The 18,759-nt window shown below is 47.6% G+C and overlaps 1 protein-coding gene across 1 annotated transcript in view; it reads right to left on the bottom strand.

Annotated features, from left to right (window-relative positions):
* The window catches only part of SLC25A33 (solute carrier family 25 member 33), a 32,866-nt gene extending 18,614 nt beyond the window's left edge, over window positions 1-14,252 (bottom strand). The window contains exons 1-2 of the mRNA XM_047791652.1: window positions 13,963-14,252; window positions 83-262 (exon numbers count right to left, since the gene is read on the bottom strand). Coding sequence (XP_047647608.1) covers window positions 83-262; window positions 13,963-14,018 — 236 coding nt within the window. The 5' untranslated portion in view covers window positions 14,019-14,252. The remainder of the gene's footprint in view (window positions 1-82; window positions 263-13,962) is intronic.
* Window positions 14,253-18,759: the final 4,507 nt, after the last annotated feature.

Below are 18,759 nucleotides of genomic sequence, written 5' to 3'. Positions count from 1 at the left end.
GCCCCATCTGATAAACATTCTGCATTGATAGTCGGGGGGGGGGGGGGGGATCCTGATGGCAGGAGTCCAGAACAGAACTTACTTCAGAACCTGTAAGAGTCCAGGTGTCACTGACGTTGGCCTCACCACTCCAGCTCCACTGATGGTCCCCAGATGAACCTGAGGATAATAGACTGTCCGAAGAGCTAACCTCGAAGACTGCAACCTGGTCTTAATGACTTCCAGCGGACATGTGAAAATAGCACCAACCGTGCCCCCGCACCTGTAAGAAAAGAAATCACAACAGGATCAGAAAAGCTAGACTGCTCTGTACAAAAACGAAATGTGGACTTATACTTCAGTTAAAAAAAAAAAAGAAAGGTACCTATGTTCATTTCATAATTAGAACACACCAGGAGGTTAAAAAAAAACTAACTTGAAATTCCATAGCTAAAGAGATAACCACTGTTAACATGTTAGTGCATCCCTTAGGCTTTTCGATCTCACATTTTTTGGAGTTCCCAACATGGCTCAGTGGTTAAAGAATCCAACTAGGAACCACGAGCTTTCAGGTTCAATCCCTGGCCTTGCTCAGCGGGTTAAGGATCCGGCGTTGTGAGCTGTGGTGTAGGTCGAAGACGCGGCTCGGATCCTGAGTTGCTGTGGCTGTGGTATAGGTAGGCCGGCAGCCGTAGCTCTGATTAGACCCCTAGCCTGGGACCTGCCACAAGCTGTGGTGCAGCCCTAGAAAAGACAGAAAGAAGGGAAAAACAAAACAAAAACAACATTTTTTTCTTCTTATCTAGATATTATGAATGTCTTTCCATGTTGATATATACACCTATGCCATCATTTGTCATGGCTGCATACTATTTCTACCAACGTATACTATTTCCACCCATTTCTTGTCAGACATTCATGTCATTTCCAATTTCACTCTCATGTTGCAGTGCATGTTCTAGAAAGGGCATCTTTTCACAGTGAAACAAAATAGTTATTCAGATAACGCTACCATTTTGAACATCAGTGTTTACTACAAGCCAGATTTTTATTAAAATCTGATTAATCTGGATTTCTTGTTCTCTTTTTTTTTTTTTTTTTTTTTTGCTGCCCAGTGGCATATGAATTTCTCAGGCCAGGGATCAGATCCAGTACGCAACTGCAACCTATGCTGCAGCAGTGGCAACGCTAGATCCTTACTTAACCCACTGTGCTGGACCAGGGATTAAACCTGTGTCCCAGAGCTCCTGAGACTCTGCTGATACCATTGTGCCAGTGGGAACTCTGGAATCTGATTTGTATTCCACTGGGAGTTCCCGTCGTGGCTCAGTGGTTAACAAACCCAACTAGCATCCATGAGGACCTGGGTTTGATTCCTGGCCTCGCTCAGTGGGTTAAGGATCCGGTGTTGCCCTGAGCTGTGGTATAGGCCACAGACACGGCTCAGATCCTGAGTTGCTGTGGCTGTGGTGTAGACCTGTGGCTATGGCTCCAATTTGACCCTGAGCCTGGGAACATCCATATGCCTCAGGTGCAGCCCTAAAAGACAAAAAGAAAAGAGACCCAAAAAAAAGTGTATTCCATTGAAAAAATCAAACTAAAGCTTACTTTTAATAATGAAGTCCTTGGGGATTAAAATGAGAAAAATGAATGTAAGATACTTAGTCTGCGAAATAGACTGTTGCTGTGGCTGTACTCAATCAATTAGTTTCTACAGCAAAAGAAGAAGGGGGAGGAGGAGGAGAAAGAGAAGAAGAAGAGAAGGAGAAGTCCTTGTGTCTCCCTCAGTCAGAATGAATGAGCCATCCCCTGGGATTTCAGGGGCTGCACTGCTTCTGTGGGTCCGCGGGCCCCTAACTACACTTTATAATTTTTCATATTGAAATATTACCTGAATTTAAAATTTAAATATTTTTCTTCTAGACAACCCTATTTATCATAAAATACCTATTTTCATCTTTTAAACAATGAACATACATGAAAACACATGTCTGGCGGACTGGTTACGGATAACAATGCCCTGTATCATCTGCAGCCATCCCTGTGCCACCAGCCACACTATTTGGAAAGCAGTGAGGACCATGACCTGTGACTCATTCATCTTTGTAGCTCTGGCATTAAGACTCATAGGATCACAAACAATACTTGCTAATAAGAAAAGGAATTATTAAACGGAGATTTCAAGAAAAATACTGTTTAAGGGATCTAAATGTTTGAAAACAGCACTTCCACCTCCCATCACTCACTGACTCCCCCACCATAGTGGGAGCTCCATGGGGCAAGAGCTGTTTATTTGTGTGTTCTTGCACTCGGTTAGAGCACAGTACCTGGCAAACAGGTGGTTCAGTAAAAATGATGTAGCACCCACAAAAAAGGGACAGACTAAAGAGAAGCTCCTGCTGTGGCTTAGAGGGTTATGAACCCACCTAGCATCCATGACGAGGCAGGTTTGATCCCTGGCCTCGCTCAGGGGGTTAAGGATCTGGCATTGCTGTGGCTGTGGTATAAGCCAGCAGCTGCAGCTCCAATTTGACCCCTAGCCCGGGAACTTCCATATGCCACAAGTGCGGCCCTAAAATGGGGAAAAAAAAAAAAAAAAAAAAGAATATGGCACCAGCATCTATGACTGGGAGAAGTAACAAGAAGCGAGGGACAGGCCTTGGCAAACACAGAGCACCCAAGTGAGTGTCCGCCTTCCCCAGATGTAGGGTTTCATGTCCAGATTTCCAGCCCCTAGCCCCAACCCTGAGGAAAGGAGTGAAGTAAAATCCCCCAGCCAAATTTTAAAATCAGAGGCCCCTCCGTCTGTAGAGCCGATAACTAACAGCTAGATAGACACTCTCAGTTTAAATGACAGCACTACTGCTACTGGTTGAATGATTATTTTTTGACAAGCAGTCCATCCTCCAACAAGCCTATGAGGTGGATTATTTAGCTTCAGTTTACCGCGAAGGGCTTGGATGTCGGGAAAAAAGAGAATGAAGTGTAGACTGGCTGGAGGAGGGGAAGGAAATAGCGATTTGGAAACCTGCTTTAAGATCATGATGATAATTTACTTTCTTTCTTTCTTCTTTTTAAGGCTGAACCCACGGCATATGGAAGTTCCCAGGCTAGGGGTCGAATCGGAGCTGTAGCCACCGGCCTACGCCAGAGCCACAGCAACGTGGGATCTGAGTCACGCCTGCAGCCTACACCACAGCTCACGGCCACGCAGGATCCTCAACCCAATAAGCGAGGCCAGGGATCGACCCGAAACCTCATGGTTCCTAGTCGGATTTGTTTCCGCTGTGCCACAATGGGAGCTCCTGATGATATACTTTAAAGGGAGCTATGTTTACACAGTGTTTTCTAAACTCTGGCCGAAGCAAGAGTCACAAGTCAACCACAAAGCAAGTCAACCGCAAAGCAAGACAGAGGATTGCAGTGAGAATGGGAAGGGAGGTCCTGGCAGGGGGGCCTCGACCTGTGCAACAGCTGTCATTTAACCCTGTCAGATTCTGCAGCGTTGGTACGGGCCTGACCTCACATGGGGAACCTGGGCCTCAATGAGGTCACACACCTCCTCAAAGTCACAAGTGACTAAGTGTCTAAACTGAAAGCCAAGTCCAGACCCTCCGTCTCCAAAAACATAAAAAAAAAGACAGAGGTAAAAAAAGAACCGTATTCACACAAATTAAACTGCTCTTATCTATTCCAATAAGAACCATGTGCTTAAAAAAGTACTGTAACTTTTTTTTGGGGGGGGGGGTCTTTTTAGGGCTGCACTCGAGGCACATGGAGGTTCCCAGGCTAGGGGTCCAATTGGAGCTGTGCCAATGGCCTACACCATAGCCACACCAGATTCAAGCCATCTGTGACCTACACCGCAGCTCACGGCAACGCTGGATCCTCGACCCACTGAGCAAGGCCAGGGATCAAACCTGCGTCCTCATGGATGCTAGTCCGATTTGTTTCCACTGAGCCATGACAGGAACTCCCAGAGTTTTAAATGTTGGAAAACTTACAAGCTCCAGAGTAAGATAAAGAAACATCTGAAATCAATAACATGACCCAATGTCACTGGAAAAAGCTTTGGGTAAATTCTTTCATCAGAAAGTCAATGAGTTCCAATAAGACATGGGTCAACCACCTTTGCTTTTGTCCCCAGGTTAGCAGTGCTCCTTACCGTGGCCAACTGTCATCCAAATCAATGCCACCGATCAGGGGATGGCCTGCTAACACGGTGGACGCCCACGGACAGTGAACTGGTCACCTCCTGGGGGCGGCAAGCCACACTCACTCCAAGGCCACTGTTACATACCTCGCCCAGAGCAGGGTGTGAAAGGCCCTGGCCTCCTCCAGGGGCAAACTAAGGCCCTCCCAGTGCATCTTCTACACGAAGGATGATGCTGTCTCAGAGCATCATGAGAAATAACTGAATACTGGGAAAGCACTGCAAACGGCAGGAGGAAGTAACTGCTCAGTAGTTAAGCACCTCCTCATCTACCAGGGAAAAAAATCTTAGATGAAAAATACCCAAAGGACAATTTTTTTTTTTTGGCCACACCAATGGCACGTGGAAGTTCCCAGGCCAGGGACTGAACCTGTGCCACAGCTGCAACCTGAGCCACTGCAGTGACAACACAAGATCCTTAACCTGCCGCACCACCAGAGAACTGCCCCAAAGGATATTTTAAATCATTATGCTGTGCTGGATACAAAATACTCTTCATTAGGAATCCCTGTCATGGCTCAGCGGGTTAAGAACCCGATTAAGTATCCATTAGGGCAAGGGTTTGATCCCTGGCCTTGCTCAGTGGGTTAAAGATCCTGTGTTGCCATGAGCTGTGGTGTAGGCTGGCAACTATAGCTCTGATTTGACCCCTAGCCTGGGAACTTCCATATGCTGCAAGTGCAGCCCTAAAAAGCAAAAAAAAAAAAAAGAAAGGTTACAGGTGGATTCCACGACTTCCTGGTAACTTTCCGTTTTTCAAATTCAGTCCAGAACTTCAATCTCAAATCTGATTCAAAACTTGCCTCCACCACTGCCAGCTACATGTGTGGCTCGAGGGGACCTGGTCTGCATTTTCACATTTTTTCCCTTCCCTTCCTTTTAGGGTTCTCTGCACACGAGGACTAGGAGAGAAGCGGGTTTTCTGCAAATGGTCCTGTTGCAGGTCCACCTGCTGTGTGTTACATACACTGGTGCCCTCAGCACACGCTATGAGTCGTGCAAGTGGTACGCGGGCCTCCTTGGGGTGGTTCTCAGTCTCACCAACACCAAGCACCCCCGGATCAGTCCATCGCCCATCTCCCTTCAGCCTTACTTGGCCTGGGGACCTTGCAGGCAGTACCAGGGTCTTTCCCTCCTCTGGTCCCCATGCTCCTCAACACCAAGCCAGTGGGGCCCACCAGTACCCTTCCATGCCCACCACGAGGCACCAAGATTGGCACTCGGTTGGAAGTCACCCCAGGCACACCACCCTGGTTCCTTCTCACCCTGCTGGCCCGGCTCCCACCTGCAGAAAGCCTCTGGACACAGAGCAAGGGACCCCACCTATAGGCCTCACAACCTCCCTCAATCTACAGCCCAGACCATCAGGGGCTGGTGACAGGGACAGGGACGGTGACAGTGACAGGAAAAGCCTTTCTCAACACTCCACCTGCCACAGTGCTGGCAACTACAACCTCTCTGCTCTGCATACACAGCCTGGCGTGCAGCAGTCAATGGCAGTCGGGCATCCCGCCACCTCCTAAGCCTCAGAGTAGCCTCCTCTGGGTTCAGCTGAGGGCCCTGGTGGCCAAAGCTCAGACAACAGGAAAAGTCCCACTCAACACTGAGTTCTGTGATGACACCGTGTTGGCAACACAGGGTTGGGACATTAACTCAGTCTGACTGGATACCAATATCTCAGAGCACTCATCCCCAAAGTGAGAGCTATTCTAACAGGTGTGCACGCCAGCCCAGGGCATGAGGAAGAAAACATTAGAGAGCAAAGTTCATCTTATTTAGATGTTCCACTGTTTCATTTGTCTTTTGTGTACAAGATTTATAATATGTATAAAATCAACAGGGTAATTAAACACACATGGGGCTATGCACAAACACTTTAAACACAGGGTTGTGTGCTCAAAGCTTTAAGACTTTTCTAGACCAGTGGTTCTCAACCAAGGCCAACCTGCTCCCACTCCAGTGACATCTGAGAGTGTCTGGAGACATTTCTGGTTGCTGAAACTGGGGGACAGGGAGTACTAGCACTTAAAAGGGCAGAGGTCAGGGATGCTGCTAAACATCCTATAATATGCAGGCCACCCATGACCTCTATAAACAAATAATCATCTGACCGAGGCTGAGAAACCCTGCTAGAGATCAATACAATGGACAATATATTTGAAGGCTGTACAACCCATGTGGCGGCTACCGCTGGTTGCCCCCCAGCGTCCGCGCCCTGCTTCTTCTGTCCCCGATTTCCTCACGTCGTAGAACTCGGATGGGATTAGGCCATTTCTAGTTTAGCCCGAACTCAGCTAATACCATGCCATCTGTTCAGAGACGGGTGCTTGGTTTGGCCAAAATAAGCAGCACAATTCCCCTGGGAAGCAATACTGCTCTGGAGCTGGGTGTGTGTCCAAGATCATCCAACCAGAGTCAAGCTCAAGGCCTCCTCAATGGCAGAGAAACACTGGCAGGTGCTGGGAGCCATCCTGTGTTCATGCGGGGACCAGCTCTGGAATCAAGCAGATATTTCTGGAAAGCAGAGCAGTCATCACGGGGTTCCATGGTAACACGGTTAAGCTGTTTAGGCAAGCCCTCCCTGAAGCCTGCGTTCTCTCTAGAATTCAAGCCAATGTGCCAACAATCAAAAGCCTCCTAAATGAGCCTAGTGGGGGGCGGGGGGAGGGGAGTACACCCAAGCCTTTTAAGAAAGTCCTTAAAAGGGTTTAATTATTACCAATGCCAATAGCCTTCCAAACTGTAGTTAGGACTTGTGTTTCTAGTGGCCTACGTTTTTAATAGCTACGAGGAAAATTCCCCGGATATTAATTTCATTTCACTCCTCAAATACTGCTCTAGTGACTGATGCCAAGGCCCCAAACAATTCTCATGGGATATTCCATTCAGCAAAATCATCCAAAGGGCTTGAACAGGGCAGCAGAGAGGCCATGAAGGGCGGTGAAGTTATACACATCTCAGGCCAGTCACAGGAGATACTCTCTGAAATCCATTTGCCTAATTTCCTTTTCTTTTTTTTTTTCTTTTTTTCTTTTTTTTGGTCTTTTTAGGGCCTCACCCGCAGCATATGGAGATCCCCAGGCCAAGGGTCGAATTGGAGCTACAGCTGCTGGCCTACACCACAGCCACAGCAACTCAGGATCTGAGCCGTTTCTGTGACCTATGCCACAGCTCACGGCAACACTGGATCCTTAACCCACTGAGCAAAGCCAGGGATTGAACCTGCCTCCTCATGGATACCAGTCAGATTCGTTTCTACTGAGCCACGAGGGGAACTCCTGCCTAATTTTCTTTAAAAAAAAAAAAAAAAAAAAATTACCTGTATTTTTCTGCATTTTCTTCTTTTATTACCTGTTCCTTTTTCTATAAAAATGCCCCTTCTCTGGAGTTCTGAAGACCCTTCTCCTCATTCTCTATCTTCTCTCATTCTTCCTGCTCAGAACTCAAGTCTCGTGTTTATTACATAAAGAGTATTTAACTTTATCTTCACCCACATAGGCCTTGCTTGCTTTTTCTGCCTATGGATTAGGCTCCTCCCCTCCAGTTTATATCAGAACAAAGCCTGACTATTACTATTACAATATATATACTCGGAGTTCCCATCGTGGCGTAGTGGTTAACAAATCCGATTAGGAACCATGAGGTTGCGGGTTCGATCCCTGGCTTTGCTCAGTGGATTAAGGATCTGGCGTTGCCCGAGTTGTGGTGTAGGTCGCAGACATGGCTCGGATCCTGCATTGCTGTGGCTCTGGCGTAGGCCGGTGGCTACAGCTCTAATTAGACCCCTAGCCTGGGAACCTCCATATGCTGCGGGTGTGGCCCTAGAAAAGACAAAACAAACAAATAAACAATATATATACTCAACTTTTTTCTACAATCTTCATGTGATTAGAGACAAAGATTTTAAATCATGCACACAAATGTTTACATTTCAACTGAGTTTCAAGTAACACAGAGAATTTTAAAATGAGATGTTTTCTTTCTTTTTTTTACAGGCCATACCAGTGACATATGGAAGTTTCCAGGCTAGGGGTTGAATCACTGCTACAGCCTCCAGCCTACACCACAGCCACAGCAACACCAGATCGGAGCCACATCTGTGACCTACACTGCAGCTTGTGGCAACACTAGATCCTTACTCCACTGAGCAAAGCCAGGGATTGAAATGGCATCCTCATGGACACTAGCAGGGTTCTTAAGCTGCTGAGCCACAACGGGAACTCCCAAAACTAGATGTTTTCAACAAGGACCTGTTTTCTATACGTATAGTCACTCATTTTGGACACGAAAGCCAAGATCAAGAAGTTCTTTATTGCATCTGCTATCCAACTGACAGCACACTGGTTTCCAGACTCACAGCTTACACGCAGCCACAACATGGACTCTACCAATGATACTGCAGGACACTCTGTGACCTCAATCTTTGGAGCTTTTAGTAATTCCCCCTTTTCATCTGCTAGCTCTACAGTCACTACTTGAAAAAAAAAACGAGTGCCTCTTTAGGCATAATTTTCAGGAATGTCTTATTTGAATACCTAGCGAATAAGGCTTAGAAGGGTTTGATTACGCAAATTCTTTATTCACTCGGTAAAAGCAAAATGGATATCTTTTGATGCAGCTAACTATCCTGTAGATGCTATTTTCTATACGCTACCTCATGTAGAAAAAAACTGGGAGTTCCTGTCATGGTGCAGTGGTTAACGAATCCGACTAGGAACCATGAGGTTGCGGGTTCGGTCCCTGGCCTTGCTCAGTGGGTTAAGGATCCGGCGTTGCCGTGAGCTGTGGTGTAAGTCACAGACGCAGTTCGGATCCTGCGTTGCTGTGGCTCTGGCGTAGGCCGGTGGCTACAGCTCCGATTCAACCCCTAGCCTGGGAACCTCCATATGCCGCAGGAGTGGCCCAAGAAATAGCAAAAAGACAAAAAAAAAAAAAAGAAAAAAGAAAAATTCAACTAGCACCCTGAATAAAAAACTCTATAGTAAAATAAGAAAACAGGAGTTCCTCTTGTGGCTCAACAGTAACGAAACTGACTGGTATCCATGAGGATGCAGGTTTGATCTCTGGACCCTTTCAGTGAATTAAGGATCTGGTGTTGCCATGAGCTGTGGTGTAGGTCGCAGACACAGCTTGGTTCCTGCATTGCTGTGGTGTATGTAGGGTGGCAGCTATAGCTCTGACTGGACCCCCAGCCTGGGACCCTCCATATGCTGCGGGTGCGGCCCTAAAAAACCAAATAAATAAATAGAAATGTCTGTAGGAGTTCCTTAGTGGCTCAGCAGGTTAAGGATCCAGTATTGTCACTGCTGTGACGTGGGTTCGTTCCCTGGCCCTGCAACTTCTGCATACCTTGCACATGCCCCCCCCCCCGACCCCGCCCCGGGCCCCAAAAAAGTAGGTGCTCCTACTGTGGTGCAGTGCGTTAATGATCGGCTCATCTCTGTGGTATTTTGCCAGTTTGACCCTTGGCCCAGCACAGTGGGATCCAGCATCACTGCAGCTGTGGCATAGGTAGCAGCTCTGGCTGGGATTCAATCCCTGGCCTGGGAACCTCCATAGGATGCAGGTACACCCCCAAAAGAAAAAGTGATCACCAGCTGATACAGATTAAATCCTCAGGGACAAGCATGGTCCAGAAGTACACCAGGTGATAGCTGTCCATAATGGGGACATGGTGAATTATGAACATAGATTATTATTTTAAAATCTTTTTCTTTTTGGCAAGAAATAGATTTATTAGGATGGAACGCTTGTGAGAGATGCAAGCGGGCAGGCATGGAGGCTCTGCCTATTATTTTAAAATCTTAAAGACAGACCTCATCCCCATTAATATACAGTTTAAAGGCTAGGGAGTATATTTAGTGACAAAACACCATGCCCTAAGCATAAGACCTAAAGCACACAATCCAGGCCATCAGCCTCTAAAGCTAAGGACAGCTTAGTCCGGCTGTTTCAGAGCCTGAGCGAGCTCCTAGACGGCCCCCCTGCCGTGCTGCTGCTCGTTCAGTGAGTGGAGGGCACCACCCACGCCACGCGGATGACCTGAACCCCCAGGCCACTCGCTTGGGAAAGGTGAAGGGTTTTTTCAGACATAAGACCCAGACACAGAAGGGCCACTTTGGAGGATTTCAGTGTTTTGATCCCTAGCCTGCGACCCTCCATATGCCCAGGGTGGGGCCCTGAAAACAACAAAGGATGTTCAGTTTATATCCACAAAAAATTAGCAATGAGAGATTAGAAAAAAATTACATGATCAGAATAAATTAGGTAGCTCTGTCATAAACTACTAGAACAGCCTCACTGAATTCCTGTCACTGGGCTTGGAAACTGGGTTTGTTTTCTTCACTGCAACCACTTAAAGGTAAGGACTGATTAAGGGCTTACCTTAATTTGCTACCATGCTGTCTTCAAAACTCAACATATTACTAAGAAGGAAGCAGTGTAAACAATGTGACCCTATTTTAAAATTAACTATGAAATTACATTTGGTCACATATACATACATAGACCTGATTCTAAAGTGCTTATTTCTAGGCGTCAGTTAGTGTGGTTTTTCTCTTTCTCTTTTGGGGGGGTGGGGGAGGGTGGGGAAGTGCACCCATGGCATGTGGAAGTTGCTGGGCCAGAGATGGAACCCACACCACAGTGGCAACCCAAGCCACTGCAGTAATAACACCAGATCCTTAACCTGCTGTGCCACAAGGCAACTCACTCTTTTTTTCTTTCTTAAGAGCAACAGTATATTAAAAAGATGACCATTTCAGGTCAACTTAGGGGCATTTTTGTCTTTGCAAAGAACCCATGAGACTGCTTTAAAAAAAATTTAAGAAATTTAAAAGACTGTGAGTTGTTTGGGCTGCAGTTTTTATTTTCCAGGATCTAAAATTAATTTTCAACTATTCACAAGCCTGGTATACCTGATAAAAACATTTACTCAGGATCATTAATTAGTGATGGCATTAAACGTGTTTGCTGTTCAACTGGTCCAGTGGCCATTCAACTCACAGGAGAAATAGCACAGAGCCCCTGTTAAAAAGCAGAGGCTCTAACTTCTTTTCAAAGGAAGTAAATTCAGCTTTGGAAAGATGCCAGCTTAACCGTGGAAACCAGTTACTTGGAGCAAAGCAGCCCAGCCTTCCATCAACCCGGGTGAGACACTGTACTGCCTGACTTCAACTGCAAGACCTTAACCCACTGGATACTTAGCTCCTTTAATGTTCTTCCCTAAAAGAAACGGAAGTATTTTAGGTTAGCGGGAATGAGTCAAAATCCAATTCGTTACTCTGAAAGAGTCCTTCTGGAAGATTTATTTTCTTTCTTGCATTTCTGCAAGGAATCCTGAACTGCTGATATTGAAGGACCTGCAACCTGTTAAGGACAGTGGCCTCAGGCACCACCCTAATGAACTCCACATTTGAATCCGTCCAGAGCTGGAAACTGGCTACGGTTTTCCTCCATCATAAGGTAAGAGGCTGGTGCTCTAGGAGAATCAGCAGCCAGAGGGCACTGCGAAGGGCGTGGAGGGAGATTCAGAGAGACAGGGCAATCCATTAAAGCAGCCAGCCTCACAGATGCTGCCTCGGAGCAAGTAACTCTCCCAGTTTGGAATATAAAGAATTTTTGTTTTAAAAGACCCCCTCACGGTCTCCAGAGGAGACCGTTTGGGGGGTGTGGGGAGATGTGCCTGGGCTGTGGGATGGAAATCCTGTGAAATCAGATTGCTATGATCATTATACAACTACAGATGTGATCAATTCATTTGAGTAATAAAAAAAAGGAAAACACATGCATAAATAAATAAATAAATAAAAGCCCCCCTCACTCAAAACGGTAAATCAAAATCACGGATTACAAAATCATTTTTGAAACAATTACCCTTCATAGCTTTGTAAATGACTTTAATAACATGGCCAACTTGTTTAAAATTCCCCAGAATGACAAATTAATATGCTGTCTGAATTTAGGAATGCCTCCTACCCCTTCTAAAAGCAAATATCAACGGAGAGATAAAGCAAAAGGAGAGGGAACAATAGGGTGGAGATGAACGAGAAATCCTTCCTAGACATGAAGAAGAACCAAATTTTTTGAAGAAACAAAGTAACTGGGTAGGAGTTCTGTCGTGGCTCAGTGGAATTGGACTAGGAACCAAGAGGTTGTGGGTTCGATCCCTGGCCTTGCTCAGTGGGTTAAGGGTCCGGCGTTGCCGTGAGCGGTGGTGTAAGTCGCAGACGCAGCTCGGATCCTGTGTTGCTGTGGCTCTGGTGTAGGCTGGAGGCTACAGCTCCAATTAGACCCCTAGCCTGGGAACCTCCTTATGCCGAGGGAGCGGCCCTAGAAAAGGCAAAAAGACAAAAAAAAAAGAAAGAAAAAAAGTAACTGGGTAATCAACTACAATAAAAAGTACAAAGAGCTCAGGAACACTTTCATCATGGCTATTTTTGCAGATAAATTCTCAACCATTACTTGCTTGTAATAAGGAACCTATCTGGGTAGCAATGCAAATAGGAAGCTGCAACTAAAATACTCAAATCAAGATAAAAATCTGGAGTTCCCGTCATGGCACAGTGGTTAACGAATCCGACTAGGAACCATGAGGTTGCGGGTTCGATCCCTGGCCTTGCTCAGTGGGCCGATGATCCCGAGTTGCCCGAGTTGTGGTGTAGGTCGCAGACGCAGCTCGATCCCACGTTGCTGTGGCTGTGGTGTAGGCCGGCAGCTACAGCTCCGATTAGACCCCTAGCCTGGGAACCTCCCTATGCCGAGGCAGTGGCCCTAGAAAAAAGACCAAAAAAAAAAAAAGATAAAAATCTAGGATAAATCCTACTTTATGTAAAATGCCCTATACTTAAAAATGGCTGTGCCAGGACTGTGAGGCGCTCAAATAAGACTCCAAACATTTAGGTGACTTCAAAAGGACCCAAAGCAACCCAAAGCCATTAAAAGAAGAAAATTTACCAATACAAAACATTTTCATTTTTATTTTCCGAAAAAAACAAAAACACCAGCTCCCTTCCTAACACCCTACCATCCAACCTCCCTAAAAATATGCTTCCTCCACTGAAAAACATCAAGTGCCTTAAAGATCAAACTAATGACGCTTTAAAAACAGGGTGCATCTTAGAATTACGCTGTTTCTGACGATGGACATTTCACAGCAGTTGAGAAGCATTTCAACACACCTTCCTGGCCTCACTTTGCCCGTAGGTTCCCCCATCAGTCCTCCCACAGACTGCTGACCCCAGGATCACGGTTCACCAGCACCTTCCAGGCCCCTGCAGATACCCAACACCTGCAGCCCTCCCGACGGTCTGAACTCGCCCCTGTGCTACCCTGAGGAACTCCCGGGCCAAACCGAGCATCCACAAGGTTGCCCAGGGCCTTCGGGGAAAGGCCCTGGAGGAGAATACAGGCAGGAGGGCAATTAGTATACTGTGCCCAGGAAGGACTATCCCGAGTAACACTCGTAAGAGCAGCCACTAATTGTTTAAAAGGAGAAAAAGCTAGAGACATCTCGGGTTGGAGAATGGGCACGGGAGGGGAACGGACGCAGGGTACAATCACTCTCCCGAGATGCAGCTGGGAGATGGGACAGGCCCCGAGCTTCCCCCCGCAACCGGGCCTCCCCACTGCCCCGACGCCCACACTTCCTCCTCGAGAGCCGGCGCTTCAGCCCGCGGAGGGCCGGTAACCCTACCCGGCGCACAGAGGGCACCGGGAGGGCGGGGCCGAGGACGAGAGGCGGGGGCGCGGGGTCAGACCGGGACACTCACCCGCCGGCGAAGAGGTGAAGCAACGTGTTCTCCTTCTGTTGAGTGCCCGTCGCCATGGCCGCGCCGGCTCCGCGGCCCGCCGCCGCCGGCTGCCGTGGGCTCGAGGCCGCTCGACGGATACGCAAGGTAGCCGCTCCACTGGACCCACTGCCCTTAGGCAGCCGCCCGCGCCGCCTCCATGCGTGCGCGCGCGCCCCGACGACCGGCACCTTCGGCCTGCAACCTCCGCCGCGTGGCCGCAGGCGCCTCACCGGCCTCTGCGGCGCGAGCCCGGCAGCCAGTGGGAGCCTGGCGCGCGGGCGTCGTGTGCGGAGTCCAGGTCGTGACGTCACTCGGCGGCGCGAGCCCGGGGCGGTGCGCGGCGGGGGTGTGGGCCCCGATCCCGAGCGCCCATTGGCCGGAAGGCGGAAGTGGGCGGGGTGACTGAGCAGCGGGAAGGGGCGGGGCTGGACCAATGCGCGTGGAGTGAGAACCGGCCGAAGCTGCCTTGTCCCTGATCTGGGATGCGCAGAAACTGCGCTGGGTCGAGTTTAGCGGGACCCTCCGCCTGGCCTTTTTTCCTTTTTTCAGTCAAGTTTACTTTGTGATACATAGGATGTGTAAAAACGTATATAGATTATGTATGACCTCTCATATCTTTGTACTAATCTCGCAGTTTCGGGGGGAAAAAACAAGGTCCAGACAGCCTGAACCCTCAGTGTACCAGCGGTGGTATCCTTTGGGTGTTTGGAGGTTTTTGTTTTTTGTTTTTTAAGGGCCGCACGCAGGACATATAGTGGTTCCCAGATGAGAGGTCAAATTGGAGCTGTAGCTGCCGGCCTACACCACAGCCCCTCGGAATCGGAGCCATGTCTGCGACCTACACCACAGCTCACCGCAAGACCAGATCCTTAGCCCACTGAGTAAGGCAAGGGATTGAACCTCTGTCATGGATGCTAGTCAGATTCGTTAACCGCTGAGTCACGATGGGATCTCTGTTTTTGTGTATTTTTTATTTTTCTAGAAATACCATCCTGTGCTGCGATACCTTTTTGGCCTCTTTTATGTTCATCTCCAGCCCAGACATCTTGAGCTTCAAGCTTCTATATGAGAGCTGCTTATTTACTTTAATGTCAAACCCAGTCTGGCGTCCCCTTAACTCCAAGTCTCCCAACGCAGGCTTTCCCTGCCCGCCCCGCCCCCTCCCCCGCAACACATGATTCTATTTAACTTCCTCACAGAGATGTTCCCCTTGTGGCTCAGTGGTAACGAAAGGGACTAGCATCCCTTGAGGACGCGGGTTCCATCCCTGGCTCCATTTCCATATGCTGTGGGTTCCGCCCTAAAAAGACCCCCGAAAAAAAAAATTCCTCACTTAGGCTTCTGCAGTTACTTTGTTGTTTTATTTGTGTAAATTGTCCTGCCCCTGGAGTGTAAGCCTCGGGAGTGCAGGGACCTTGTGTCTTTTTTGTTCATGGTGTTTTCTGACAAGGTACCTGCCACTAATAATGATCAAGAAACTAATTCCTGAACAGAATTCATCACTTCATTCTTCCCCTCCCCCAAACCTGTCTGTTTCTGGCATTTCCTGTTCTGGAGAATGGTGACTCAACCGTCTGCATAGCTCCCAATACCAGAAACTTTCTCCTTACTTTGGACTTCTCTCCCTCCCTCCCTCTCCCTCTCTCTCTCTCTCTCTCTCTCTCTCTCTCTCTTCCACCCCCCCCCCCCCCCAGCACACCTGGCACTTCTGTCTCTTTGAATTCCCCCAAAGCCATCTCCCTCTCCGTGTTTCTTTCACTGCTGCTACTGGTTTCAAGCCTCTGTTTCTCTTACAGCAACAATCTACCTGGTGTCACAGACCACCCCTTCGTGCCTTTAGTTCCTTGTCCTCTGTTCTCGTCCCCCTCCAGAGGCACCAGGTACAGAATATACCAACACTTTGTTTTCAATCTCCCAGAGCTGCTAAAAGCAGCACCTTGACCAGAGCAAGCTGCTAGATGTCCAGTGTGTAAACACAAGGAGAGCTTGAGCAGAAAGGAAATTATGTGCAAACACAGGAGCCAGGCATTTGATTGCTGGGACTCTTTAAAAACAACTCTTAGGAGCAGTCATCCAAGATACAAATACTGTATATTAAAGCCATTATTTCCCTTAGGAAGGGGGAAAGCCACACTAATGGTCCACATATGAGGAAAAAGAAGGAAGGAAGGAAAGTAAGCAGGCAGGAGAAAAGAAAGGTGTGTCTTCATATTTCCTGGATCTTTCAAATTTATAAGGCAGGAGTAGAAAGCAAGAGTCATGCAACCCTGCTGACCAGGAGGGAGCTGTTCCTATCTGAGTGGGATTCTAAAGCCAAAGAGCCCTCATCCTTGGAGCACAGCCCTCCATCTTGCTCTCCTCCCACAGAGGTGTCTGAGACTGGGACCCAGGTCTTTTTTTTTTTTTTTTTGTCTTTTTAGGGCTGGACCCGAGGCATATGGAAGTTCCCAGGCTAGGGCTCAAATCAGAGCTATAGCTATGCCACAGCCTCAGCCACATGGGATCTTAGCCATGTCTGTGACCTACACCGCACCTCATGGCAGTATTGGATCCTTAACCCACTGAGCGAGGCCAGGGATCGAACCCATGTCCTCATAGATACTAATCAGGTTCGTGACCCCTGAGCCACAACGAGAGCTCCAGGACCCAGGTTTCTAATGCCACAGCAGCACCCTGCCTCTTCTAGGACTGTCAGTCTAGGCTGTGCTGGGCACATAGTCTTCCCCATTCTCTTGTAAACAGTAATGCTGCCTTCATGGTCATTTTTCCAAGGTCCTACGTGTATCTATTTCATTGGATACCTGCAAGGTTTGGCAGCCCTGTTGTTTTCCTTCCCCCTTTATGGGTAAGCAGGACGGATTTGCCCAAGGTCACACAGCTAGTTAGTGGCTGATGCAACAGTATTTCATGCCTCCAGCTTGGAACATGCTGTTGCTTAGGATGTCCCCTGCCTCGTTTGGCCAGACTGCTTTGGGACCAGCTCATAAATCACCTTCTCTGTGAAGCCGCCTCCTGTTTGCCTGGGGAATTGGAGTGCTTCATTTTTTTTTTTTGTCTTTTTACCTTTTCCAGGGCCACTTCTGAGGCATATGGAGGTTCCCAGGCTAAGGGTCTAATCGGAGCCATAACCGCTAGCCTACACCACAGCCACAGCAACACAGGATCTGAGCCACGTCTGCGACCTATACCACAGCTCATGGCAATGCCAGATCCTTAATCCACTGAGCAAGGCCAGGGACCAAACCCACAACCTCATGGCTCCTAGTCGGATTCTTAACCAGTGCGCCACAATGGGAACTCCAAGACAAGTTTATTGAGCATTGACTGTTCAGAAAAAGCATTTGACAAAACTGAATAACCCGTTACTGAAAAAAAGGACTTAGCAGCCTGGAGCAAGGAACTCCTCTACCTAATTAAGGGTGTGGCAGTAAGCCTACAGCTAACATCATAATTAATGGCGTAAGACCGCTTGCCTGCCCTCCCCCCAAGATTGGCAACAAGAAAAGACATCTGTTCTTACCATTTATTCAGCTTGGTACTAGAGGTCATAGTCAGTGCAATAAGGCAAGAAAAAGAAATAAAAAGAGGGAGTTCCCACTGTGGCTCAGCAGCAACAAACCTGACTAGTATCCATGAGGACGCAGGTTCGATCCCTGGCCTTGCTCAGTGGGTTAAGAATCCGGTGTTGCAGAGAGCTGTGGTGTAGGTCACAGAAGTGACTCGGATCCTGTGTTGCTGTGGTTGTGGTAGACCAGGAGCAGTAGCTCTGATTTGACCCCTCGCCTGGGAACTTCCATATGCCCTGGGTTTGGCCCTAAAAAGCAAAAAAAAAAAAAATTTGAGAAAAAATTTGAACAAATTTTGGAAAAAAAATAAGCATAAAGATTGGGAAGGAATCCTCCTATATAGCACAGGGAACTATATCCAGTCTCTTGGGATGGAAGATAATGGAAATTAACCTATGAAGAAAGTGTGTATATACATACGAGCGGGTCCCTTTGCTGTACAGCAGAAATTGACACAACACTGTAAATCAGCTATACTTTAATAAAAAAAATGTTTCTGAAAGACTGGAAAGAAGGAAGTGTAAGGGTCTTGAGTCACTGATGGATGTAACACTTTACTAGGAAATCCTAAGGAATGTACATAACAACTGCTAGAACTAATTAGTAAATTTAGCAAAGATTGAAGAAGACAAAGTCGACATACAAAAAAGAAATACTGCTTTTGGTGGCTGCAAACAATCTGAAGATGATTTTTTTTTTTTTTTGGTCTTTATAGGGCCACACTTGTGGCTTATGGGAATTGCCAGGCTAGGGGTCGAATCTGAGCTATAGCTGCTAGCTTACACCACAACCACAACAACACCTGATCGTTAACCCACTGAGCGAGGCCAGGGATCGAACCCGTGTCCTTGCAAATGCTAGTGGGGTTCGTTACCACTGAGCCACAACAGGAATGCCTGAAGTTTTTAAAGATTCTGTTTACACGAGGTCAGAAAACCCCAACAACAACAAAGAAGCCGGACGTAAAGGAGTCCAAGAGTCTACGTTCACGCAAAGTTCTGGAAAAGGCAGAACTTATCTTCAGGGACAGAGGACGGATTGGTAGGTGCCTGGGGCTGGGGCTGGGGCTGGGGCTGGGAAGGGTGTTGACTGCAAAGAGGCCAGAGGAATGTTCTGCGGTGATGAAAATATTCTATGTTCTGGAAGGTAGAGGTGTACGCATTTGTCAAAACCTATTAAAAGTTACCCTTAAAATGGATGCATTTTAATG

Source organism: Phacochoerus africanus, chromosome 8 (genome assembly GCF_016906955.1).
Source record: "Phacochoerus africanus isolate WHEZ1 chromosome 8, ROS_Pafr_v1, whole genome shotgun sequence".
NCBI classification, from domain to species: Eukaryota; Metazoa; Chordata; class Mammalia; order Artiodactyla; family Suidae; genus Phacochoerus; species Phacochoerus africanus.
This window is presented reverse-complemented; position numbering and strand designations above follow the sequence as displayed.